Consider the following 27493-nt stretch of genomic DNA (forward strand, 5'->3'; position numbering starts at 1 on the left):
AACATTGTCCAATGAGAAACAAGCTGCCCCCTCGCCCATGTCCATTATGCCGAGGCAATCACTGGAAGACGCATTGCCCCAGAGGACAAAGGTTCTCTGGGCCAGAAGACCCTAACCAGATGATCCAACAACAGGACTGAGGGTCCCTGGGGCAAGCGCCAGCTCATGTCATCACACTCACCAAGCCCCGGGCAAGTTTAACCATTGAATGCCAGGAAAATGACTTCCTCCTGGACACTAGTGTGGCTTTCTCAGTGTTAATCTCCTGTCCCGGACAGCTGTCCTCAAGGTCCATTACCATCTAAGGAATCCTGGGACAGCCTGTAACCAGGTATTTCTCCTACCCTCCTCAGTTGTAATTGGGAGACTTTGCTCTTTTCACATGCCTTTCTTGTTATGCCTGAAAGTCCCACACCCTTATTAGGGAGGGATATATTAGCCAAAGCTGAAGCTATTATCTATATGAATATGGGGAACAACTTACCCATTTGTTGTCCCCTACTTGAGGAGAGAATCAACCCTGAAGTCTGGTCTTTGGAAGGATGATTCAGAAGGCCAAAAAATGCCTGCCCAGTCCAAATCAGGCTAAAAGACCCCACCACTTTTCTTATCAAAGGCAATATCCCTTAAGGCCTGAAGCTCATAAACGATTACAGGATATTGTTAGACATTTAAAAGCTCAAGGCTTAGTAAGAAAATGCAGCAGTCCCTGCAAAACCCCAATTCTAGGAGTACAAAAACCAAATGGTCAATGTAGACTAGTGCAAGATCTTAGACTCATCAATGAGCCGGTAATTCCTCTATATCCAGTTATACCCAACCCCTATACTCTGCTCTTAAATACCAGAGGAAGCATAATGGTTCACTGTTCTGGACCTCAAGGATGCCTTCTTCTGCATTCCCCTGCCATCTGACTCCCAGTTTCTCTTTGCCTTTGAGGATCCCACAGACCACACATCCCAACTTACATGGATGGTCTTGCCCCAAGGGTTTAGGGATAGCCCTCACCTGTTTGGTCAGGCACTGGCCCAAGATCTAGGCCACTTCTCAAGTCCAGGCACTCTGGTCCTTCAGCATGTGGATGATTTACTTTTGGCTACCAGTTTGGAAGTCTCATGCCAGCAGTCTACTCTAGATCTCTTAAACTGTCTAGGTAATCAAAGGTACAAGGCATCTAAATCGAAAGCCCTACTCTGCCTACAACAAGGCAAATATCTTGGCCTAAACTTAGCCAGAGGAACCAGGACCCTCAGCAAGGAATTAATACAGCTTATACTGGTTTATCCTTGCCCTAAGACATTAACACGGTTGTGAGGGTTCCTTGGAATCACCAACTTTTGCCGACTGTGGATCCCTGGACACAGCGAGATAGCCAGGCCCCTCTCTACTCTAATCAAGGAGACCCAGAGGGCAAATACTTATCTAGTAGAATGGGAACCAGAGGCAGAAACAGCCTTCAAAACCTTAAAGCAGGCTCTAGTACAAGCTCCAGCCTTAAGCCTTCCCACAGGACCAAACTTCTCTTTATGCTTCACAGAGAGATAAGGAATAGCTCTTAGAGTCCTTACTCAGACTAATGGGACAACCCCACTACCAGTGGCATACCTAAGTAAGGAAATTGATGTAGTAGCCAAAGGCTGGCCTCACTGTTTATGGGTGTTTGTGGTGGTGGCCGCCTTAGTATCAGAGGCTATCAAAATAATACAAGGAAATGATCTCGGTGTCTGTACTACTCATGATGCAAATGGCATACTAGGTGCCAAAGGAAGTTTATGGCTATCAGACAACTGCCTGCTTAGATATGAGGTGCTACTCCTTGAGGGACCAGTGCTTCAGATATGCATGTGTGCAGCCCCCAACCCTGCCACTTTTCTCCTAGAGGATGGGGAACCAATCCATCATGACTGCCATTATCAAACAAATTATAGTCCAGACTTACACTGCCCTAGAGGATCTCTTAGAAGTCCCCTCAGCTAATCCTGTCTTTAACCTATATACCAATGGAAGTTCATTAGTGGACTTCAAAGTTCATTTGTTCATTAATGGGATACAAAGGGCAGGTTATGCCATAGTTAGTGATGTAACAGTTGAAAGTAAGCCTCTTTGCCCAGGGACCAGCGCCCACTTAGCAGAACTAGTGGCATTTACCCAAGCCTTAGAACTGGGAAAGGGAAAAAGAATACATGTGTATACAGATAGCAAGTATGCTTATCTAAACCTACATGCCCATGCTGCAATATGGAAACAAAGGGAGTTCCTAACCTCTGGGGGAACCCACATTAAATACCACAAGGAAATCATGGAGTTATTTCACACAGTGCAAAAACCCAAAGAGGATGCCAAAGCCATCAAAAAGAGGAAGGATAGGGAAGAACAGCAGCGTAAGTGGCTGGCAGAGGCAGGGAAAGACCAGTAGAGAAGAAAGAGAGACAGAAAGTCAAAGAGAGAGGGGAAGAGACAGGGACAAAAAGCCAAAGAGAAGGAAAGAGAGAGAGGAAGAGACAGAGACAAGGAGTCAAAGAGAGAAAGAAACAGAAAGTCAAAGAGAAAGAAAGAGAAAGAGAGAAATAGTAAAGAAAAAACAGTGTACCCTATTCCTTTAAAAGTCAGGGTAAATTTAAAATCTATAATTGATAATTATAGGTCTTCTCCATAATCCTATAACACTCCAATATCACCTTGTTGTCAGTGTAAACAACGGCATAGCCCGAAAGGACTGAGGCCACTGACAACCTGTAGTTTTCCTATCAAAAGTCCTTAACCTTAACCCAGCAGGTTTCCTAATAGTGGATCTAAATCTTAATTAATTACCATACAAAAGTCTGACCAGATCTAGGAGGAACTCCCTTCAGGATAGGACAATAAATGGTTCCTCCCAGGCAATTAAGGGGAAAAGACACAATGGGTATTCAGTAAGTGATAAGGAAACTCTTGCAGAAGCAGAGTTAGGAAAATTGCCTAATAATTGGTCTGCTCAAACGTGTGAGCTGTTTGCACTCAGCCAAACCTTAACGTACTTACAGAATCAGGAAGGAGCTATCTATACCAATTCTCAGTTAATATGGACTGAATGAGGTCTTATTAATAGTAAAGAATAATTGAAATCCCAAACTTACAAGGTTTTCAACAGAAGTAAAGTTTACTAGAAGTTAGCAGTGAAACATATTATCCTGCTATCACACACTCTCAATGGATTTCTCATACAGTTTGCAAGAAATAACAAAATCTATCCTTACTCTACAATCCCAAATAGACTCTTTGGCAGCAGTGACTCTCCAGAACTGCTGAGGCCTAGACCTCCTCACTGCTGAGAAACGAGGACTTTGTACCTTCTTGAGAAGACTGTTGCTTTTACACTAACCAGTCAGGGATAGTATGAGATGTCACCCAGTGTTTACAGGAAAATACTTCTGAAATCAGACAATGCCTTTCAAACTCTTATACCAACCTCTGGAGTTGGGCAACATTGCTTCTCCCCTTTCTAGGTCCCGTAACAGCCATGTTGCTATTACTTGCCTCCAGGCCTTGTGTTTTTAACATCTTTGTCAAATTTGTTTCCTCCAGGATCAATGCCATCATGCTACAGATAGTCTTACAAATAGAACCCCAAATGAGCTCAACTAACAATTTCTACGGAGAACCCCTGGACCAACCCTTTGGCTGGTCTAGATAATTCCCCTCTTGAGTACACTGCCACTGCAGGGCCCCTTCTTTGCCCCTTTCCAGCAGGAAGTAGCTACAGTGGTCATTGCCCAATTTCCAACAGCAGTTGAGGTATCCTGTTTAGAGTGGGGATTGAGAGGTGAAGCCAGCTGGACATCCTGGGTTGAGTGGGGACTTGGAGAACTTTTTTATGTTATAAGAGGATTGTAAAGTGCACCAATCGGTTCTCTGTAAAAATGCACCAATCAGTGCTCTGTGGCTAGCTAGAGGTTTGTAAAATGGACCAATCAGTGCTCTGTAAAGTGGACCAATCAGCACTCAGTAAAACGGTCCAATCAGCACTCTGTAAAATGGACCAATCAGCAGGACGTGAGTGGGGACAAATAAAGGAATTAAAGTTGGCCACCCCCAACCAGGAACGGCAGCCCACTCGGGTCCCCTTCCACCTGTGGAAGCTTTGTTCTTTCGCTCTTCACAATAAACCTTGCTGTTGCTCACTCTTTGGACCCATGCCACCTTTGAGAGCTGTAACACTCACTGCAAAGATCTGCGGCTTCATTTTTGAAGTCAGCAAGACCAAGAACCCACAGGAGGGAACTAACTCCGGACACACTAAGAGGTATGAGGTGATATCTCATTGTGGTTTTGATTTGCATGTTTTGATGATTAATGGAAAATGAACTCTTAACAAGATGAAAGTTGTTTAAAATTCTTCAATTTTTTTTTAAACTTTGTTCATGATAACCACAAGAATAATGGCCTTGCAGAAACACTATTACAAATTGGTTAAAAGGAAGGATTTGGACTAGGTGAGTTTGAATCTAGCCTCATTGTGAGACTTGGACAAGTTACTTTACCTCCTTGTGCTGAGACCAGCTCAGTCATAGAGACCCTAACCCAGCAGTGCTAGAGAAATTAAAGACACACACACACAGAAATATGGAATGTGGAATGGGAAATCAGGGGACTCACAACCTTCAGAGCTGACAGCCTCAAACAGAGATTTACCCACATATTTATTGACAGCAAGACAGTGACAAGCATTATTTCTATAGATTATAGATTAATTGAAAGTATTCCTTACAGGAAACACAGGGATGGGCCAAAACAAAGGGATGAGCTCTGGTTAGTTATCTGCAGCAGGAACATGTCCTTAAGGCACAAATTGCTCATGCCATTGTTTGTGGTTTAGGAATGCCTTTAAATGGTTTTCCACCCTCAGTGGGCCAGGTGTTCCTTGCCCTCATTCCAGTAAACACACAACCTTCAGCATAGGCATCATGGCCATCACAAACATGTCACAGTGCTGCAGGGATTTTGTTTATGGCCAGTTTTGGGGCCAGTTTATGGTCAGATTTGGGGGACTGTTGCCAATACCGTGTCCTTCAGTTTTTTTAATTTGTAAAACCCTGGGATAAATAGTACAGATGATTTTAGGATTAAAATCTAATATATATAAAACATTTAGAATAATGACAGGTATATAGTAAGTGACCCAGAAGTGGTTGTTATCATTATTAGAGTAAATTCAAAATCTTTTGACTTATAGGACAGTTTCACCCTTCTAAGTGTTACCATCTTCCATCTCACCAGTTGAGCTCTTCTGCTATCTGATTAAGCTACACTGGCCACCTTTAATTTCTTATGCTCTCAATGTTCCTTCTCCTGTAGAACATTTGTGTGCACTAGGTCTTCTGCCTGGAAATCCCTTCTCTCTCCAGCTTTTCTAATCAACTGTTTATGTATTCTTCATAGTCAGATCAAGGGTCACTTCCTCAGGAAAATTTTTTGTGATCTACTTGACTTAGACAAATATGTTTGGTTGTTCCCAGAGCATTGTGTACTTCTTGTTGGCACATCAACTATTGTATTTGTGTCCAATTCTTTAAATTGTTGCAGTTACTCCCTTCCTTGGATCCATGCCCCTTTGCAATATGACTTTCCAGTTCCTGTAATCACAGTTTAGAGCCTAATTCCTTATCTTTGATTTCTGAATTTAGAATGGCCCCCTAATTTGGTTTAGTCAACAGAATATGCTGATTTCATTTTAATTTTGAGGATAGTTGTCCAGAAACATTGCAAACTTTCATTTGTCCTCTATGAACCCTGTTTAATAACCATATAAACAAGCTTAGGCCAGCCTGTTGGAAGATGAGAGAGCACATGGTGGAGAAGAAAGCCACTTCAACTGAGGCCAAGCTAGTCCAGCCAGCAGTGTACCAACCTAGCATATACCAGAGTCAACCCAGTGCGAACCAGCAGCACATTGGAGCCCATATATATGAACTACAGAATTGTAAGCTAAATAAATAGTTGTTTTAAGTAACCAAAATTTGGAATTGATTGCTACACAGAAAAACTAGCTGATACAGATTTTTATATTGTATCTGTGGGTATTTGATTAATCTCTCTCTCCCCGTAAGGATAAATTCTACATATTTCTTCTTTTTCCCCATTATACTCCCAGCTGCTACTCCAGTATGCCTAGCAATTATTAGGCCTTCTGAAAAATACAGTTGAATCAGTACAGGTAAATCATGGCAATTTTTGATACATTAAATGATTGTTTTGTGTAAAAGAGTAAGAAAATATTATAACATGGTTAAAGTTGCATGAGAGTGACAGAGCAGGATTATCACCACCTTGGACAAGCACTGCCATTTTAAAATTTACCTTGATCAAAAACTGCCTAAATTCAAAGGGCATCAACCTAATGGTGAAGGTCAGCATAACCATAAACCACAAATAACATCTCCAGCCAGAAACATTCCAAACCGCTCCCCGACCACAGACAAGCTAGCCCTGAGATAACCTCCCCTCCAGCCAGAAAGATGTCAGCCCCAAGATAACCTCCCCTCCACCGAGAGACATTCCAACCCCATCATAAACTTTTCCCCTACACACAAACATTCCAAGATTGCAATGGGCCCCGTCACCCTAAAACCAATATATACTCTTGACCAAAATTGGTCAGAAGCCCCCCTCAGGTTTATTTCTCTAAAATAAACCTGCCTTTGATTGTTAAGCCACATTTCATGTGTCTTTCTTATTTATCTCATAGCGAAAGCAAGTATGAAAATAATTAGTTATGGCTCAGATATCTCCATGCCTGCCTACAGACATTCATTGTATGTGTTAACATATTATGAAAGGAAACTAAAGATGTGCTTCAACTTCTTTAGATGAAACTAGCTTTGAATCTATTGCTGAGCCAAGAATTTTAGCTATATATGCTCTGTATTTGAGGGAAAGATGGAAAACTTATACATGTAGTGGTAGAACCACTCTGTTGCACAACTCTGAGAAGCACTATCTATGTGGTGTTCTATGTGAATGGTGCTTCCTAGATGTGTACAGTATAATAGCCTTACCTGAGTACATATTAACTCTTAAGTGATCGGTTAACCAGTCTTCACACCTAGGTTTCTCTTTTCTTTTTCTGTAGCCTCTTTATCTCAATCACACTCCTTACAATTTTGACTCAAAACCCCAATTTAGTCAGGGAAGGATAATGTTTTATTAATCTTTCCTTTGCCTGTATGTGCAAATGGTAAATAAAGAGAGTCCAGGAAATCCCTGAAGAAAGTAAAAACATGTATACACTGAGATCCTTATTGATTCATTGATATTTATGAGGATACCATTGTTCCTATTAGAATAGGAAAAACAAGGCATATTTTAGTGTAGATACACCTAAGGCCAGAGATAATCACATTAAGGTCCCCATGCCAAGTAATTAAAGTTACTTTCAGTTTTTCTCATCATAGAAAAGTGATATTAAAAATGTCCAACAAGAGGAAATGATTCTTCTGAAGCTATTAGGAGCAGCTTCTTTATTCTCGACTCTAGCTGATTAGTGATGATGATATAGCTAAAGAAAAGAAAGTAAGCTAAGGAGGCAGCCTAGAAAAACTGGGTTCAGAGAAGAATGGTTTGTTATTATGGTCAGCACTGTTTGGAGGAGGGAAATATTGAATTTGTTGAAAACAAACAATTCAGTCCACTAAAGAGATTATATCTGACATGGAGAAGAAAGGTTTAATTGGACCTCATCATGGGCCAGATGAAATATTCTGCAATTATGAAAATAACTAGCATAAATTGTATACTCAGCCACGTATATTTCTGCTTAAATCATCTATAAAAATGCTAAAAATTTCTCCCTTTATACAACTGGGAAATGGATAATAAAGCAAAAGTTGAAAATGTCTATATTATGGCAAGTTACATTAGTAGCTGTAACAAACTAGTCCAAAATCCCAGTGGTTTAGCACAATAAAATATTTTATCTTGCTGATATGACTGTCTAATGCAGGTAAACAAGTTTATGACATTCTTCTACATAATTACTCAGAGATCCAAATTTCTTTCTTGCTAGGACTTCACCATCTTCAGGTTCAGACTTCAAGGTCCACTGGTATTGTCTGTCCATTGACAGATTAAGGGAAGAGAACTAGCCACATGAGCCAATATAGAATCAGAAAAAGTAAACAATGTATTTTATCTGAATGCCCAGAAGGAAAATGAAACAGGTGAATACATGGAATTGTCTCACCCATCATGTAGACATAGGTTAAAGTTTCAGTCTGACACAATACTTACTTCTCATAAAAGTAAGAAAAATTATAACAAACACTGATTGTAGTTTACAAACCTCCTATATCGATGTTAAATAGAAGTTTTCATACTTGTCAATTTTAAGGGATGACTAATTATAGGTTTATTTATCTAGTACATATCATTGACATTAGAAGAAATAAAAGCATATTTTTGTCTCTTTATCCTCTGATTTCTTTTTTATAAACAACTGTTCTTAGATCTTATTTGTTGTATCACTTACTGACATATAATATCACCAAATTTGTGTAAATTCACCATTATTTCCATTTATTTATTGTTTAATCTCAGTATTTTACTAACTGAAGTCAAAATTAATAAAGTTATGTAATGAATGAATATTTGCAAGTCAAATATCAAAATAGTTAATGGCCTTTTTGTTACACCAAATATCATAAAATCATTATATTTGGTATTGACTTGCTAGGATATCAAGTTTAGAACATGCACATGCTTTTTTAAAAAATCTATCCCAATGTATAGTTTTCACAGATTCATATCTCTAAAAGATAATGCTTATTCGTACACATTGCAATGTTTAAGTGAAAAATTCCATGCCAAAGAAACAAGAGCTGATTTTAAAGTTTCATTTAATCATACCCTCTAGTCTTTGTCTCTTTGGGGACTTTAGTATTTTTTTCTTTGCTCACATACTTCTCTTCTTATTTCCTTTTCTTATTGTCAGAAAATGGCAATATTCCATTTTTAGTCACCAGAAAGAGTTTCTACTTCAGCTTCATCCCAGTTTATTCAAGACTCCATTCACCATCGTCTCCTTAGGCTCCAGAAACTTAATAAGTTTTTAAAATGTGTCATCTAGTTCTAATTAAATGTCTCCAAATAATATTGGTAGGGAACTTTGGCAAACACTTTAGACACATTATCTAACAGCAAAGTCCGTTCATATTCCCTTCCCCCTTATTGCCCTAGTTCCCTATGTAAGGATGCCAGAAAGACAATTTAGACAATTTAATGTAGGCTGAAATCAGTAATCTCATGAGGATGGGAGGAGGGGAGCGAGTCAGTCACAGTAATTGAAAACAAAGAAGTTGGACTGAAAACCAAGATATTTGGAACCTTCAAAACTCTAGCTCTTTATTTCTGATGGAGTAATTTAGTATTTTTTATTCAGTTTCAATCTTTCTCAGTGTAACACAAAGCAATTGTTTCTTCTAACACAGCCTTTATTGAGGCATAAATCCATGCCTTTTAATTTGTAGAACTTTTTTGAATAAAACTACTATTTATACATAATGACAATGATGATAATAATGATGCATATATTATCACAGGGTAACTATAGACATTTCGTGTAAGAAAAAAAATGTATTTACAGAGGATATCCCAGAGAGACCAGTTAACCACCAACTGCCTTTGAAAGGGATAATCATTACATGTTAATTTTTTATTACTGTCCAGTATCACTGGCAAATTCTTGCAAATTTTACAAACTTAGAAACCTGACTTTATCTCTTGGGGCAAAATTATCTTAAACAAGTTCAAAGACCACATTAAACCTGAAGGCTAACCTTCATCCTCTTAGTGCCACCACATTCTCTGTAGGTAGTCCCACTTGGGAAGCTAATTATAGTCAAAAGATTGTTGATGACCATAGAACCAGTACAAAGGACTCTGGATAAATCAGCTCCATAATAACATAAGGCAAAAGAAGAACTCTTTTCCAAGGGATCAAACTCTTTAAATGTGTTAACTCTCATAAGTTTTTGCAGTCATTAGCATGATAAAAAAAACACCCTGCCAAAAGACGACTGCCGAATAGTGATTTATTGGCCTTGACAACATTAGCCTCTGGGATCTTCTTTTTTTCTCTCTACTTCCAAAATTTACTGATCCTCTTCAATGTTCATTCTATCCTTTTATACATTACAGAATTAGTGTAGTTATAGTAGAATAAATTATTTTATCTTAAATGGCCTAGATTTAATTTCTTTCAATTTTATGTCTTTAATCAGAGTTTTGATATTATAACTCTAGAGAGAACACACTGACAAAAAGATTTTATCCTGTCTCAATATTTTTTAGATACGTTTCTTTGTTCTTCTCAAACATGTCAAGGAATGGAGCATATAATATACATTTACATACATGTTATTTAGCTCTTTAAAGCCCACATTGAATATTAGCAAGGGGATTTTCATGCCTATATGTGTACACATTAACCAACAAAGGGTAAGTTTCTCTGTCCCTGGAAAATTCAAGACAAGGTTTACTAGAATTTGCCCTAAGAGGGAGAATGAGAAATGTGGAATTAGGGAAAATCCAGTGAAGCTTAGGCGTATTAATGGAGGGCTAGGGAGGACAATAACAAGTGAAGTCCCAATTCTGGCTTAGAAATTAGTCTGATGGGACAACATATCCAATTAAAAATATCCAACTTAGGAATTTGAGGATTTCCAAAATGTTTTGGACAGTGTTACTTTTAGCAGATTCATAAGCTACTGATTTACAGAATGTAGAGGACTATGCCAGAAAACGAAGGTGTGGAACAGAAAGAAAATAAAAATTAACTAAAAAAGAAGGCTCTTTTTCCAAAGAACACAGTACTAGAGAAGTAAAGAGATAAAATTAAGAAGTCTATTAACTTTTTTGAAACAACTGCATGTGATACTGAAAGTATAGATGAGGAAAGTCAAACACCAAACCTGGGTCTCATCCACAAATCATTCCAATTTCAGTTGTCCTAGGTATGGCTTAGGCATCGGGATTTTTAAAAGCTCTAGAGCTGATTCAAATATGTGACCAAGGTTGAGAATCACTGCACCAGAGAAGTGACTTATGATGCAGACTAGGATGTAGGAGACAGAAAGACTAATTAAGTTCTAGAACACTGAACTATTGAACGAAGTCTTGTGGAGAATGTGGTAAAGGGATTGTTTTTTACTAGGTTCCCGGGGGGCATAGACTTCAAAAATATCAATAGCAACTTCAGTTCAAAAACATGCTGAGGTTGATTCTTCAGATCAGCTGTCCCCAACCTTTCTGGTGCCAGGGACTGGTTTTGTGGAAGACAGTTTATCCACTGGGGATGGTTTCAGGATGAAACTGTTCCACCTCAGATCATCAGACATTAGATTTTCATAAGAACAGGCAACTCAGATCCCCTGAATGCGCAGTTCACAATAGTATTTGCATTCCTATGAGAATCTAATGCCACTGCTGATCTGACAGGAGGTGGAGCTCAGGCGGTAATGCTGGCTGGCCTGCTGCTCACCTCCTGCTGTGTGGCCTGGTTCCTGACAGGCCTCATAGCTTGTTAAGAACTGCACAGCTGGGGGATTAGAAATTCCTGTTTCAGGTGACAAAAGCATGGGGAATGGAGAAAACTCTCTGAGAGGTAGACTTCTTGAAATCTGTAGCCGGAGGACAGGGTGAAGCCACTGGGCATATAACATCCAGGCTGGAGAACCCTCTGGCTGAAAATACTTGCTCACTAGAGAGTCTGTCATAGGACAGATCACCTATGCCATGCAGCATCAGGTGCCAGAAAGACAGGTCTTAGCACAAAAAGGGGAACTCAAAGCCTTCAAGTTTTCAGAAAGAAAGAGAAACTTCAGGTAAGACTGGACGACTGATTCTGCCACCATTGCATATTTACAGACTGTGCCAGAAAACAGAAAGATCTCAAATGTTACTCTGAGAGAAGGAACATAATATTAGGGAGAATTTTCCGAGTTCAATTCTTCTTAAATCATAGGCTCATCAGAATGATCTGGCTTGTTCACTGAACTCCTTCCATATAGCTTCTGATTCCCTAGGTCTGGAGTGGGACCCGAGTATTTGCATTCGTGACTAGCTCCCAGGTATGCTGATGCTGCCAGTTCAGGGACCACATTTAGAGAAGAAGAGGTCTAATATTAGTCAAATGTGGTGTCATAATTTAACTCTAGGTGGGGCATTTCTCCAAATTGTGTTTGAGTACACAGATTACAGACCACAGTCAAGGGACATAAACTGACCAACATCTGGATGAGGCTAAACCAAGATGTTTTCCATCTTATGACTCTCTCCAGGAACAATCAAAAGTCTTCTTAGATCCTCTGTCGATCCCTTTTCTCATTCCTAAGTTAATTGATGATTGAGAGAAGGAACTGGCCCCAGGTGGTTCCCCTTCCCTTTTGGGGAGAACTGACTATCAATTGCATACATTTCATTTTGCCCCTCCATGAAAAAAGATTTACAGGGGTAGATTCTGTACTGAGGCTTGTGGCTGGCCAGCATTGCCTGTGACTGATGGCATAGTTTATTTGTGGAGTTTTGTATTAGGAAGCTCTCACTTGCTTCACACTGAAGTCATGCATTAAATTCAGGGGGTACACCTCATCTTTATCAATATAAAATAGAACATTTTGAGCTTTACTTTTGTGTGAATCCCATTTCTCCTTCTCACCTGATCCTGAATTTAGATAGGACATAATGAGAGCAAGTATAGAGGTCCCCTAAAACTTAGCATTACTGCCCGGGAAAACTTTACTATTTTTATGTATCTCTATGAGTTATAATACAAAATGGTGTGAATTTTGATATATCTACCCGACTCCTGGCTTTGTAGTATGTTCCCAACTATTATTTTTTCTTTGTCTCACTTTGTTAGTTTGTATTTGTCTCCTCATAACACATGATCAGTAATATATATAATACAAGATATGATATAGCAGGTAATATAATAGAAAATTATATACTTATAATACATATATAATATTTTGAGATAAAGTTATTGTACTAAGATTTATATTTTCATCTTTGTATGTTAATTTGTGTGTACATTATAGCATTTATTCATGTAAGTAAACTTAAATACTGTTAAGAAAAGGTGATGGATAAACAAGTAAATACTTTATATCTCAGATTCGCTGCCAGGTTTAAAACTAATGACAGATTCAATAACATAATTTCTCAGCATATGTGTTTTGTGAGTGAACTCATAAAAACTTACATTCCAATAGATAGCTATAGATCTTGTATACATATATCTTCTATGTATCTTTTTAAACTTCCTCTATTGTACTGAAACTGTAAGACTACTAGCCTGAGACTGTCAAGGCATAGGAAGAGATTTGGTCTAAGTTGCCTTCCCCAATTCTTGACTCTCAGCAAAAGATTGGTAAGTGGATCTAATGTGAACCCAAGCACAATGGGAGTTAGCCTTCATCATAGCCCAAATCCCATCCCTTCCTTTAATGCGTCAGTGATCATCAGTACATAAGCTTCAGTGGCTTTTAATTGAGTGAGTGATCCAATGGTAAAGTTAGTTGCATTTATTAAACATTTGCTACGTACCAGCCTCTATATTAAACAGCTAACATGTTTATCTTACTTAATCCTCAAAAGGTATCTTCTAAATAGAAAACTCAGGCCCAGAGAGGTTGTATGACTTGCCCAAGCTTATACAGTTTGTGTGACAGACCTGGCACTTACATTTAGAAGTCTGACTTTAAGCCCTGTGTTATTCAGCATTATGACAAGGCTGCCTCCCAGTGAGGAAATGGGTGTAGAAATGAGCAACGCCCAATGCCAATGGTTTTTCCCATTATTCTTTATAGTGTGTGTGTTAATGGTTATGTGCTCAAGCAGAGCCAAATTGGAAAGAAAATATTTGTACCTATTTATTCACTTAATTTAGAATACCCATTGCACCAGTCAATTCCTAATGAGAAAGCCCAGACCTAGAGCAGATAATATTCAGCTGATAATATTTAAATGACTGGTCTTCCTTGTTTTGTTTTTTTTAAAAAAAAATGCATTTGAAATCCAGAATATTTGGACTTTTACTCAAGCACAGAATTAAGGTTTTCATTAAACAAAATTAAATTTTGAATTTATCTATCTCTCAATTTGTTCTACACGGTTGAATAAATTAATCTTGAAGCAACTCCTCTGTATTACCACTATGGCAACCATTGACTTCTAAAAGCTTTAAAAGGCTCTGCACTGTTTGGCCTGAGTTACTAAAGATGTATTTTTATGGGTTTAACATACTGACATGTAGACACATTAAGCACAGTGGAATTCTGCTTTAAACATGAGCCTGGTGCTCACATTTGTTTCCATGATCTACATTAATTATCTAAAAGACCGTAACCATGAATACCTGGCAATGAAGCTGTATCTTACTTTCTATTTTATCTTGAAAATAGATGAGGAAGAAATGTATTTGGCAAAGCTTGCTCAATCCTCATATTCCTGACAAAACATCTTTCAGTTCAGAAGGATCATATTACTTCTTGCCCCTTTAAACACTTTGACAGCTTAACAGAGATGTTTGAATATTGTGTTAATTGTAATCACTTGAAAATGGTTGTTTTTCTGATTCTTAATAATCAAATCACTTAATTTCAGAGAAAAGAAACCTCAATATTGGGCACAGCTCAAAGAAGTAAAGATTAAACAGAAGAAGCAGAAAAAGAATGGGGGCTTTTAGGGCCACAGTCTCTCTCCTTTGGCATTAAAAGACTGGATTAAATTTTACTCAGAAACTTACTAGATGAAAACTCTGGACAAAATTCTGTTCCGCAGTTATCCTTATTAAATGATTACAATAATACCTTATTTCCAGGGTTAGTTATTTGAGTTATCTTATGTTTATGGTCTCATAAATAATATATAATACAAATATAAAGAAGTCACTGGCAAAGACTATCAGTATTTGTTTTCCCAGTGAGTCTACATGATTGTATATTTTTTGTTGCTTAAGTTTTTAAGGTTCTTAAATACTATAGCTTAGGATGAGAATTAAATAGTTTGCATTGGGAGTTATACCTGATGTAAATGACGAGTTGATGGGTGCAGCACACCAACATGGCACAAGTATACATATGTAGCAAACCTGCACGTTGTGCACATGTACCCTACAACTTGAAGTTTAATAATAATAAATAAATTAAAAAATAAAATAAAATAAAATAAAATAGTCTTATGGAAAGTCAATGAGACAACCATATTAAAATCTCATCAGCAAAATTCTTTTCTTCCTTCCTGCAAATCATCTTCAGTAAAGAGAGAAATTAGCTTTTATTTTTCACATACTCTGGAAAAAGATATTTAATTCAGGCTGATTGTGTTAAAGTTTCTTCTTCCAACATAAAGTTTCATATGTATGAAACTTTCAAATATACTGTATAAATTGGCCACAGTAGGATATATTTTTAAATATAAAGACAAGTATTGCATATCTTTTGCTACCAGAATAGTATAAATATTGCTAATATAAGTACTTTGTGTTCACTAAATACAGAGACAACTTCCTAGACTAATTACCCTTTAACATTAATGCAGTCCTATACCGATTTATTATATTTAGAAAAACTAATGTTAAGATACTTTTTATATATCATTATCTAAAATGTACTTTGATTTCTGGAAGTTGTCCAGAATTAGCTTGATTCTCCTTAAGCAATTTCTGGTGTTACAGAGCATCAACATATATTCTAAAGTTATTATTATTATTTTTTTAATTTTATTTTTATGAAGTTCAGGGTATATATGTGCAGGTTTATCACAGGGGTATATTGCTTGGTGCTGAGGCTTGGTTAGTTTGCATTGCACCATACTATAATAAAGACAAATAAAAAGAAAGCATTCCTCAAATTTTAATTAATACAACGGCCTTTATTGAGTTCTCTACCATTCCTACAACTTTGCTAAATATAATTTCATCCCTTTGAAAAATCTTCTAGAGTTTTAAAGAATTCATCATCTGTAACTACTATACTTTATGGCACCTTTCTTTACAAGAATGATTTTAAACAATCTAGCCACTTTATCTGTTCATGGAGGAGAATTTGCCTCAATTTTAAGATCATTGGAGGGTAACATCGAGGAAAGCATCTCTCAAGCAAGAAATTTTCTATGACCAGTTTTTACTGATATTACTTTATTCATTGCTACTGTTATTTACTGATGAATGCATATACCATATCATTCCAGAAAGGATACGAGACAGTTTTAAAACAACATATGGTAATACTTTTAAAAAATCTACATACGTTGTTGAGGTGACAAGAAAATAAAGGTAGGCAAAGTTATATGAAACCAGGGAAGACTGAGACAAAAATTGGGCCCCAGGTTGTTGAGCAGGCAAGCCATAATGACAAGCACACTCAGTTACCAATATAGAACCCCGAAAGTAAGCAACTGTTTTTAGAAGTTGTAACCCATTCTGACACTGAGACCTGAGAGAAATTTTTCTTACACATCCCAACAAAACCCATTGCATAGTGCCATTGTAAATGCCCTCCAGGTCGTCGTACAGCAAATACAATTAACAGCTCTATAGCACTTTGTAATATAACATTTCTTGGTGTTTACTGAATACACAGGGATAGTACAGGAAAAGTAAAAGTAATTATATAAGGCTACATTAATTAATGTAGTACAGGTGAGGAGGAGTTTATTAATCTGGATGAAGCCAAGAAAATTTTACTGGAGGAATGGATGCTGACATCCTTCTATAGAGCCTCTATAAATCTTAACATTGCTACCAAGCACTTTGCTGGAAAAATGCCTTACTCATAGGTAGGGCTCATGTTGTTCTTAGAAAACAAGTTGAAGCCCCCTCCAACCTAAGCAAAATGAAATATCAATAACTTTATAACATGAAAATGGAGACATCAAAGAACCATCTTCATCAAAAAGTCTATCTCAATTTAAACCACTCAAATAATATCAACTTTTGAACAATGCAGTTTTCTGATGAACACTTTAAGGCAAATAGAAAAACATTTTCCTAGACTAGTAAATATGGGATAAATATAAAATTATAGTCCAGAACTTAGATATATGTTGAAGAATGCATATTTATAATTAGAAGTAGTCTCATGCCATTCTTTCTTACAAGAATTAGATAACAGAGTCAGTTATCTATAAAGGGTACCTCTAGTTCACATTACCCATAGAAAAAGGTTTTTCTTTTCCTTTTAGGAGTTGCAGAGTACTTGGCATTCAGTTCAACTAAAATAAATATCAAGTTAAAAGAACAATGTAGAGCTTGACAGAAAATGGGGGCAGAATAATAGTTTTTTATTACCCTTTTGGAAATTATTCTGTGATATGAGAAGACAGCATCACTATTATGATATATAATTACTAACTGTTTAATCTTAGTCAAGTTACTTAACTAACTGCTCTTTGTCTGAAAATCCTCATCGATTCAATAGGAATAACAATAGTAATTTATAGTTTTGTTGTGAGAAATAAATGAGGTAATATATGTAATATGACTACAACAGTACCTAGCACATAATAAATGCTCACTTAAGGTTAGCTGTAGTTTATCAGAAAGCAAAAAGTCTACCTTTTGATCATATAGCCTATAACCAATTCCTATTCACAACACTAGAGTGAAATGAAAGTGCAGTAAAAGTGGCAACCATTTTATGTCACACCAATACATTTACGTACTGGGTAATACATAGCACTCTGATGGCATTGTTGGGTCTAAAACTTGCTTCTGATATAGAAAAGAGTGGATCATAGATAGTCTAGATCACAAGAAATCACACAAATCATCAGTTTGGAATTATATTACTGAATACAATTTTCAAACACAAATAATTGAATGACCCTTTCTCAACAACTCAGGAGCCAACAAATCTACCACCATCAGTAGAAACCAAGAAAGTTCAATTGAGATTCTTCCCCTGGGTTTGGGGGCAGTTTGACTTATTGACCACCTAAATCACCAGACTCACAAATGCAACACTTACAGTGGAATAATTCAAATTTGATTTTCAGATAAAAAACTTTTAAGTTGTTCCATCTTGTTTTATTTTATTTTTTTACTGCTGCACAACAAATTGTTGTAAACTTAGTAAACCCATACCCAGTTTTTTAGCCTACAGTTTCTGTAGGTCAGAAGTTCAGGCCTGACCTGACTGGCTTCTCTTCGAAGGGTCTCACAAGGTCAAAGTCAAGGTGATGACTAGGCCTGTGGTCTCATGCAGAGCTCAGAGTTGCTTGTGTCTATAGGCCTGAGGACCACATATGCTTACTGGCCATCAGTTTCTCTCACCATTTACAGGCCTTCTACATTCCTTGCCAAATTGGTCTTTCTGTCTTTTAAGTCATCAAGAGACAGTTCACTTTGCTTTAAATCTCTCTCATGCTTCAAATTTTGACTCTGACATCAAGATGCTGATTTAAAGAGCTCATCAGTTTAGGTCAGGCCCTTTTAGATAATCTCCCTTTCTTAAATTCAACTGTGCCATGTAACATAGCCCAATTATAGAAGTGATATCCCCAAATGCCCATGATATTAAGGATTGTAGAGGGCATGGGCATACTAGGAATGGGCCTTTTAGGGAACATCTTAGAATTCTGCCTACAATATACATCACAAACCTTAAGAATTAATCTGTCAAAGCCTAAACCAAGGGTCTATTACACTGGTACAAAATGCCAAGTCTTATAATTTGTAAGAAACTGGCATATATGTTAAAGGCATTGTTCAGTTATCCTATACATTTATAATTTTAGGATAAAGGTTTTCTGTTCTACAGATGAGATAAATTACAGGCTAAAACAGGCAGAAACCTACCCTTGCCATTGGAGATTAAAAAAAAATATGAAGAATTTCATCCTACCATTTTCCATTGTTTTATTTACCATGGATTTTTTTCTTTAACTGTACCCTATATGGGTTATGTTAGCAGTATTTAGTCAGAATGATTCATAGGAAATTAAGAACATTTGGAACAACTCACCTTAATATACAAAAATGAGATAAATAAGCTTACCACGAGTCACTGAAATCTGGATTTCCAGGACTGCTTGAAGAAATTCATGTCATGAGTAACTCTATTAGTTAATCTAGTCACATGACTGGATCTATCATCTTTACTTCACATCACCCCATAAGAACTTATGCACCGTTTTTTCACTTGTTTGAAAAGCAATTCATTTTAATTTGTTAATATCTGAGCTAAAGTTCTTCTAAATTTTGTTCCTCATGTCATCTTATTTACTTTATCATATATTTTCATTTTTGTATTTCTTTGTTTCTTAGGTAATGGATGACTGAGATGGTTGATTTCTTGTTGCCAGATCTACCCTATAAATATTTTTAAAAACTATTTACAGGTTTGAAGTGCATTATAGTTATTATAGCATATGTATATGCCTATTTATATCTATACCATCTACCTACAAACTGGTGTTTCTGATGATTAGCTCATCACCAAGGAATGTTAAGTAAGGGATAACTAATATATTTCAATCAACCACAAGGGATTGTTAGTGGCTCTCTGGGTCCCTCAGTCACTGAGGAGTTTAAGTTTAGTTACAAGTAAAATTGCTCAGAAAGGACTGTGTGAAGTTAGAGTTGTTTGTATGTGTTAAAGGCTGAAGTTTATAAAGATGCAATGCTTTATATTTGGTATTTCACATTATATTTGGCATTTCACAGGAAGTTGTTATTCCAGAAAACACAGGTAATAAGGAGATATTGTATATTAAATCATCTTTATATAGATATGTTTGTTAGCTTAAATTTCTTGATATCCTGAAAAATGTCTGAACCTCATGAGAATGCCTAGAGCTTTACGGGCAGTGAAAATGATCCTGATGGTAAGGAATGGGTTAAAAGAGTTCTGCAGATATAGTCATTTTTTTTCATTTTTGCCTAGAGAAGCCATGAGCCCAAACAGCTTTTTTTTTTTTTTTTCTACTGTGTATTTGGTCTTGTGAAAGGAATAAACAGCACCCTTGAAACCATTCCCAAAACCTACTCAAAATAGAAGATTCACTATGGCAATCATCAAGTCTCTTTGATCCTCTGTAATAGTTTGGGGGGAAATGACAAATAAGTTTGAACTAAAATGTTTAACTTGATAGATAAATTCAGAAATGCACTAAAAGTTCTTTTTTTTTAACAAATGTGTTTTTATGCAAGATGAAAAAAGGAGCAAGGCAGACGAGTTAACCACTGAAAAACTTTCATCTTATATTCTACGTTGATGCATCACATTGGAGCTGTAGAAGTCACATAGGGCAAGATCAGTGTTAACAACCATAAATTCTCAACAGAAAATCCTGTTAACAAACAGAATCCATACAGTGAAATAAAGCAAACAGTGAATATTATTAAAGACTTAGAAAATAAAGTCACAATCAAACTTGCAGAAGAAAAATGATCTGCTATTAAGCCTAAACTTTATTAAAGAGAGGAAAAATGGGAGGGAAAGATGAAATAAGGGTGAAAAGAGTGTGAGAGTGAAAGTAAGAGAGAGAAAGAGAGAGAAGGGGAAGAGGGGAGTAGATTTTTAAAAAAACTATCACATTGTGAAAATCTGACTGTTGTATTCATAAGGCAACATAAACAATATTGAAAATTTTAGTATCTTAGTAAAGATATATCTGAGTTCAAGACAAGTTAAATATATGAATTCATCTAAATATTTCCTAACTTTGGTTATCAAAAGTAGTTATTCTAAGAAGATTTACACTTTAAAGACGGCCCAAAATATGGTATGATCCTTTAAAGGTGAAGTAATTTCTCTTTTTGTTTATTTATAGCTAATTAGTCTTTGTCAGTGTTGCACATTAGTTACACTCCAGCATTTCAAGGTCAGTTTGCTTTCTGATTCATAAAAATTAACCTGTATCTTTTAGTTATATTAAAAGCCTTGTATTTAATTAGGAACATGTCATATCAAATTTATGGAATGGGCTACTACCTTGCCAATTTCTACATTACTGCTGGAGAGACAATCAGTTACTTAGGGAAGCACATTCACTCTTGAGCTACAATGGAGTTCCAAACTATTGTTCTTTCTCTGTATTTTTTTTTCTTCTAGTTTATTTCAATCTCACATCTTTCTCCTTTACCCCAAATTTTCCTCATCATTGCATGCATACCATTTTAACTCTCTTCCTTGCTTATTAACTTTTTCTAATTTTCTCTGTTCTAACTTCACAGAAATGCATTTTTATGTTCAATTTGACAATAAAATTTGAAGGAAATAACATGAACTTTAAAAAAGCAAAAGATTGGCCAGGCAAAGTGGCTCACGCCTGTAATTCCAGCACTTCAGGAAGCTGAGGGGGGTGGATCATGAGGTCAAGAGATCAAGACCATCTTGGCCAATATGGTGAAACCCCGTCTCTACTAAAAATACAAAAATTAGCTGCATGTGGTGGCACACGCCTGTAGTCCCAGCTACTTGGGAGGCTGAGGCAGGAGAATTGCTTGAACCCGGGAGGCGGAGGTTGCAGTGAGCCGAGATTGCACCACTGCACTCCAGCCTAGGAGACAGAGTGAGACTCTGTTTCAAAAAAAAAAAAGCTAAAGATTGTTCTGGTATTAACCCCCAAAAGATTGAACATGTTTTGGAGAAAAGGTTAATATGAAATTATTAACAAAAAATCTTTCTACTTATTAAAAAAACCAAACATCTATTTGAAGAGAACAGACCCCAGTCATTCCTCATCCCATGCATTTAAAAGGTTTAACAGTAGGAGAATCGATTACCTCAACTTGATCAACAGGTATGTTTTCATAGTTGTACAAATTATCCAGGTCTTCTAAGGTGGCATCATAGGTTTCTGAGTCATAGTTGATGGACTCTAGAGTTGGGGCAGTCATAGCAGCATCAAAGATGACAAGTCCCAGAACAAGTATTGCTAATGTCTTCATTATTCAAGTTTTCCTAATTATAAAATATTAAAATGCATAAATATTTAATTGATAGTTTATGAATAGTTTGCACTAAATAGAAATGATAAATTAGTGTCATTATCAAAGAACTCAAGTTGGGAGCTTTCCTTCCATGGATAATTTATAAGCATAACACATGAAATCATCTGATTTCCTAGGACCATTGCCGCCAGATGTTCAAAATTAAGTCAGAGACAAAATTGGAGACAAACCTGTCTCTGATTTTACAGTGGATATTTTAATTACAGTAAAATGTTATTTTATAGAGAAAAACAGAGCTTATTCACAAAAGCTTTTTGATCATCTAATGGTTTTACCATTTATTAAACATTAAGATCCTTCATCGACTCTGGGATATGAAGGTGAGGATGATAAGGATAATGATGATGATGGTGATGATGACTGCAACTGTCATACCATTTTATAGGTGAAGAGACTGAGACAGAGTTGACTGGTAATACAACTAGGACATCCACAAATAATTCCAATTTTAGTGATCCATGGTGTGGCTTAGGCATTGGGGTTTTAAAAATAATTTAAAGAAAATAGGACTCATAACTGTTTCTTGTACATTGAAGCCTAAGGCCTTTTTCAGAACAAAGTAACAAAGTTTTGTTTGTTCTGTTACTTTTTTGTAGCCTCTGGATATATAAATACATACATTATTTAATATGTATATCAGTATTCCATGCAATATTGTCCAAAATGTTCCTAATGAAATAGAATAGAAAAAAAATTTTTCCTTTAGTCCTCAGTATTTTATTTAATTCTTAATAGCTATCTAAGATTTGAACTCAGAACCAATAGGAATACGTGTTTAAAAGGCACTACTTAGCATGATTCCCTTGTATGCCTATGGGATTATAGCCATCTTTTTTTTTTTTAATTCCTTAATAAGCACAATTCTTATTTTCCATTATAACTTTTATTATGCTTTTTGAGGATTCAATCAAGATCCTATAATTTTAATTATTTTTTTAGTTCTGTATATACTCATTTGAATACATTTTGATTTAGAAAAAAAATCTTCATGTTTAATTTTAAACATTTAAGTAAGTCTTATCAAAATGTTAACTGGTAATTCTTTATTGAGGAGGCAAAGTATTGTAAAATTCTTTATCAACCATATCTAATTTTAGAAGCTTTTATATTTTGGACACACTGCTTGGGTTTACTTTAAGAACAGTACCTGTGGTGTTAGTACCTATGCATACATATAAAAGGGAATTCATGATAAATACTACTTTTAAACTTGAATGCACCGGCAGACAAAATGACCTTCAGTTACTTGAAAGAAAGTCTTTATGAACCAGGTTTAGGCAGAAGGATATGAAATTCCTCTGAGAATAAGAAGCAGTACAAGGAGCTCCTTCTTAGCTCTCCTATGCTTTCTTCAAATAAATTTCTTGTTCACATTGGATAAACTAAGCCTCTATTTCAGTTTCCTTTGCAGAAATCTTTGCAGGATTGCAGATTTGGAACTGTTTTAGGCAATTACCAACAAAGTCCTACTTAATAAAGCAGTGGGTTTGCAAATCTTCCAGGAACCATTCTCCCATAATCAAGTTGGAAACATTAACAGAAGCCACTACCAACTTAAAAAAATATTTTCCTTATATGTTTCTGGCAACTTCCATTGTTCAAAGAAATTATACACTTGCTGGCCTTTTTTTTTCTCACTTCATACTATATTTGATTACATATGGCTACATCTCAGAATTTACTTGCATTTTGCATCACTCCTAGAGCTATCAGCTATAAGGCAGTCTGTGTGAATCGTAAAAATATAAACAGCATCTATCTACGTTTAGTTTAAAAATTTATATTCTTTTCTTCAAGTAATTATAATAGCATTTAATGTAGTTTCTTAATTGAAACTTTGTGTTCACTTTATACCATTTCTTAATATTTTAAAATTTATGTGTTTAAAACTTTCAATATATAGCTCAAAAAACATTCTAAATGCATAATGTCATGTCATCATTACAATACTTTTAATCTCCTGAAATTTCACCATTTCCTCCCTTTGCATAAAATTTCAATTAATATCAATCAATAGTGGCTGTCTATACTGGCAAAGAATGTGGTATGTGTCAGGACATTGTACTTAAGACATATATTGGAAACGACTATAATTTTATTGGCATCTGTCATGACTATTGAGATTAACTATTTGCTGTATGTTATTAATTCTTAAGCTAATTCAAAATTTTGGATTTTCCAAGAATAATACAAATACAAAGTCCATAACAAAAATAAACCAAATCCATTGAATCAAAGTTCACCAGAAGATATTAAGGCAAGTTGAATTATTTTTTAAAGGTTGTTATAGTAGGGAAAAAAGTCTGATCCAAGAAGAAAGCAAGTATAAAAACTTACCTTTGGCTCTGACGTGATGAAATGGCACAAAGTGACTGAGGATGCAGAGCTAGTGGTATTTGCCCCTGACCAATGGATGTGAATTCTGGTCTGTGGGAGGTGGAATTTATAACACTCAACTTTCTGTTTGCAAAACTTAACATTGAGAAACACTTCTCAGTCTTTAAAAAACCCCAAATTATTTTATAGTCACCCAAACTAAGCAGTGGGATCCAAATCACATATTATATAAAGTTCTTGCAATTATGTTAATGGAGTTATAATTGCCAAAGTAACACCTTAAAATTTTTAAATGGAAAAAGTTGGATTTAACATACCTCATCTATCACAAAGTTACCAATTAAGAAATGAAGTACATGTATACAGTGATACTATAGATGGATATTTTGACTCTAATAAGAAATAATTTTCCCAAAACTTGAAGTCTTGAATTGCTTTCTACACTTTTCATTAGTGTTAAGTGAAATTTGGTAAATGTTGCAGAAACCTTACCTGTTTAATATTGGGTAAGTAAAAAAAGATATCGCAATTATTTTGATTGCATGGAATGCTTTGATAGCAAAGCAGGGAACAATGAAACTTTTGCATAACTTAAAAAAATTACATCCAAAAGTAATGCATAAATATGATCTGAGTGTTTTGGGGAGAAAAGGGACTCTTTTAAAAAAAAAAGTTATTTTATCTATCATAGACAAATAAATCAAATTTCACATTTTTTCCTTAGAATAGAAGCTTTATTTTAAGCTCTTGTTAACATCCGTGTTTGTAAAATTGAACTTTAATACAAATATGAAGAGAAAAAAATATGCTTTAAATTTCCATACCTCAATTTTACATTGCATAAGTCCCAGAGAAAGGTGAAAATTGCTTCTTGTATTCTGGTGTGCTTTAGATAAATCTAGGAATTTGGTTCTCACTTACACTTACGGAATCTTTTCCTTCATGTCTGCAAGTGAAGAGATGTATTGAATTTTGAAAGCGGGATTACTCCTGGGCCAAGTGATGGGAGAGAAGAAGGTTTGTCTTTAGGATTCTCTCACTTCCCTTCCTGCCTCTGCTCCCACCTTCCCTGCCCTCAAAATGTCTTTGCCCATCTATTCAGGGCATTGTCATTTGTCATCCCCATCATCCAACCCTGTTTCCAAATGATTTGTTCTTAGTATGCATTGTTTTTCTCAAAAACAATTTTATTTGGAACAGAAGCAGTGATAATGGATAATGTATGAAGTCTACTAAGACCTCTCAAAAAATGAAGAGGCCATCTTGGAGACAGGGACTCCTTTCTGGCATCTGTAAAGTGTCACCCTATCTTATAAAGGCCACTTTTAGAAGCAGTGCTGGAAAGATGCCTGAATCTGAGTTTCTAGGCTGGTCCTCTTTAGCAGCAAGGTCTATGTGGGGTGTCAGGTGATTTCATATATGATTGTTAATCGCCTCAACACATTCTTAAGCATATTCATATTCACAGATGGGACTACTGAGACTCAGATGTTAAATGATACAGCACCATGTGTGACACAAAGAAAGAGGAAATCAAATTGGCTTTTCTCTGTGTCGGGTCCCTGGACATGATTGAGCCTGTCTGAGGGATATGCGTATACACAAAAAGGCAGTGTTAGCGCTCAGTTCCACAGATTTCTGATTCATAGCCTATTTACCTGTCACTAGCTTCAGGCTCTGCTGAATGTTTTAGAAGAAACAACAGATTCCTGAGTATCTATGAAAATACCTAACTTTCTTCCTTTTCCCTCAATATTTGATCTAGTACTCTGTGCACCTTGTTAGGTGACAGAGAGGTGGGAGCTGCCTAGCCCCTTGTTTTCTGGAGGGCTCTGGTTAAACTTACAAAACTATTTCCAGAAATATTGTTTCGACGCTATCCTTTGTATAACTGTTGGTGTTTGAATTGTGTCTTCCTTAGGCTTCAGAACACTGTGCAGTTGAAGTCTGATTTTCATGACAAATTAAAGGCCAAACTATTTGTCTTTGTATAACATTGAAAGCAGAAATGATCATTCTTGAACCTTTTCTTGCTCCAAATAATTTTTACATGTCCTTATAATAATTAATTTCTTAAATCATTTCTCTTTATCTTATTGGGACCCTCTCCAATATTTCAAAATCTATTTTGAAGTGTGAGCACTCAAATTGGTTAAAATTACTCAAAGACCTAATCAACACGGAGCAGTGGGGAAGGATAAGTTACCAGCTCTAGCCTTTCTTATCCTTGGTGAATATCTTCTGGTCTCATGACAATTTTCTTAATAGTGCCCAAGCTTGGTTATTAGAAACCCTCGGGTGATCAGTTATTATGACTCCTGGAGTTATCTAGAAACCGAGGCTTTGCAAAGGCTTTATCCCTTTAAGCCCCAAAGCACTTTACAAAACCTTTTCACTGTAACCCTTTGCAAAATTAATTAACATCATCCTACTTGCTTAAACAGAATTAATTTTAAACCAAACACAGTCTTTTCCCAGTGATTACTTTCTCTTTGTTCTACAGCGAAGGTGAGCAGACGCTGTGAGGACAGCCTCCTGCTGCCTCCTCTTGCCCCTGGCTTCAAAAGGTGACATTATTAAGAGCTATGAGAGGGTGTAGATATTCCACCTCACCAATTATAAGGGAAAACAAAAACAACAGCCACAAAAATTCACTGCAATGATTACCTTATCTTCCAAAAAAGAACTATTAAGATAAACCTCATGTTGTCTCAGAGGTCTCCTACTCAGCAGAAATCCAAAGCCCCAGGCCTTCGTATCACCATAAACCCATATGTACCAGTTGATTTTATCCAATCTTCTCCTCCCAGTATCTTTCAAGCCTTCTCTGCAATCTTTGTCTCAGCTTCTTTCAGAAAATGGTCCTTTATTTCCATTACCTTAAAAGAATCTGGCTGTCTCCTGACAAAGCTTTTCCTCTGCAGTCTTTTCAAAGTGGTGGTTGGTTGGCTCTTCTTCCTCCCTCGCATAATTCAAGAATGGAGAGGTTTTTTTTTTTTTGTTCCACATTTTCTCTCCTAAATGATCTCTTTACTTTTTCAAAAACATTATTCATTCTGAAACTCATAACATGTGGCTTAGTTACCCACAGCATCCTCCCTGTCATCAACTGCTAAACATCCTTGTCGAGCTCTTTTATGGTTGATGACTTTTGTGACTGGTTCA

General features: G+C 36.2%; 1 protein-coding gene across 1 annotated transcript in view; it reads right to left on the minus strand.

Annotated features, from left to right (window-relative positions):
• EPYC (epiphycan) overlaps nt 1-24354 on the minus strand; it is a 49260-nt gene extending 24906 nt beyond the window's left edge. Inside the window, exons 1-2 of the mRNA XM_008004227.3 lie at nt 24329-24354; nt 21764-21941 (exon numbers count right to left, since the gene is read on the minus strand). Of these exons, the coding sequence (XP_008002418.2) occupies nt 21764-21928 (165 nt within the window). The 5' untranslated portion in view covers nt 21929-21941; nt 24329-24354. The remainder of the gene's footprint in view (nt 1-21763; nt 21942-24328) is intronic.
• Nucleotides 24355-27493: the final 3139 nt, after the last annotated feature.

This window comes from Chlorocebus sabaeus, chromosome 11 (assembly GCF_047675955.1).
Source record: "Chlorocebus sabaeus isolate Y175 chromosome 11, mChlSab1.0.hap1, whole genome shotgun sequence".
NCBI lineage: Eukaryota > Metazoa > Chordata > Mammalia > Primates > Cercopithecidae > Chlorocebus > Chlorocebus sabaeus.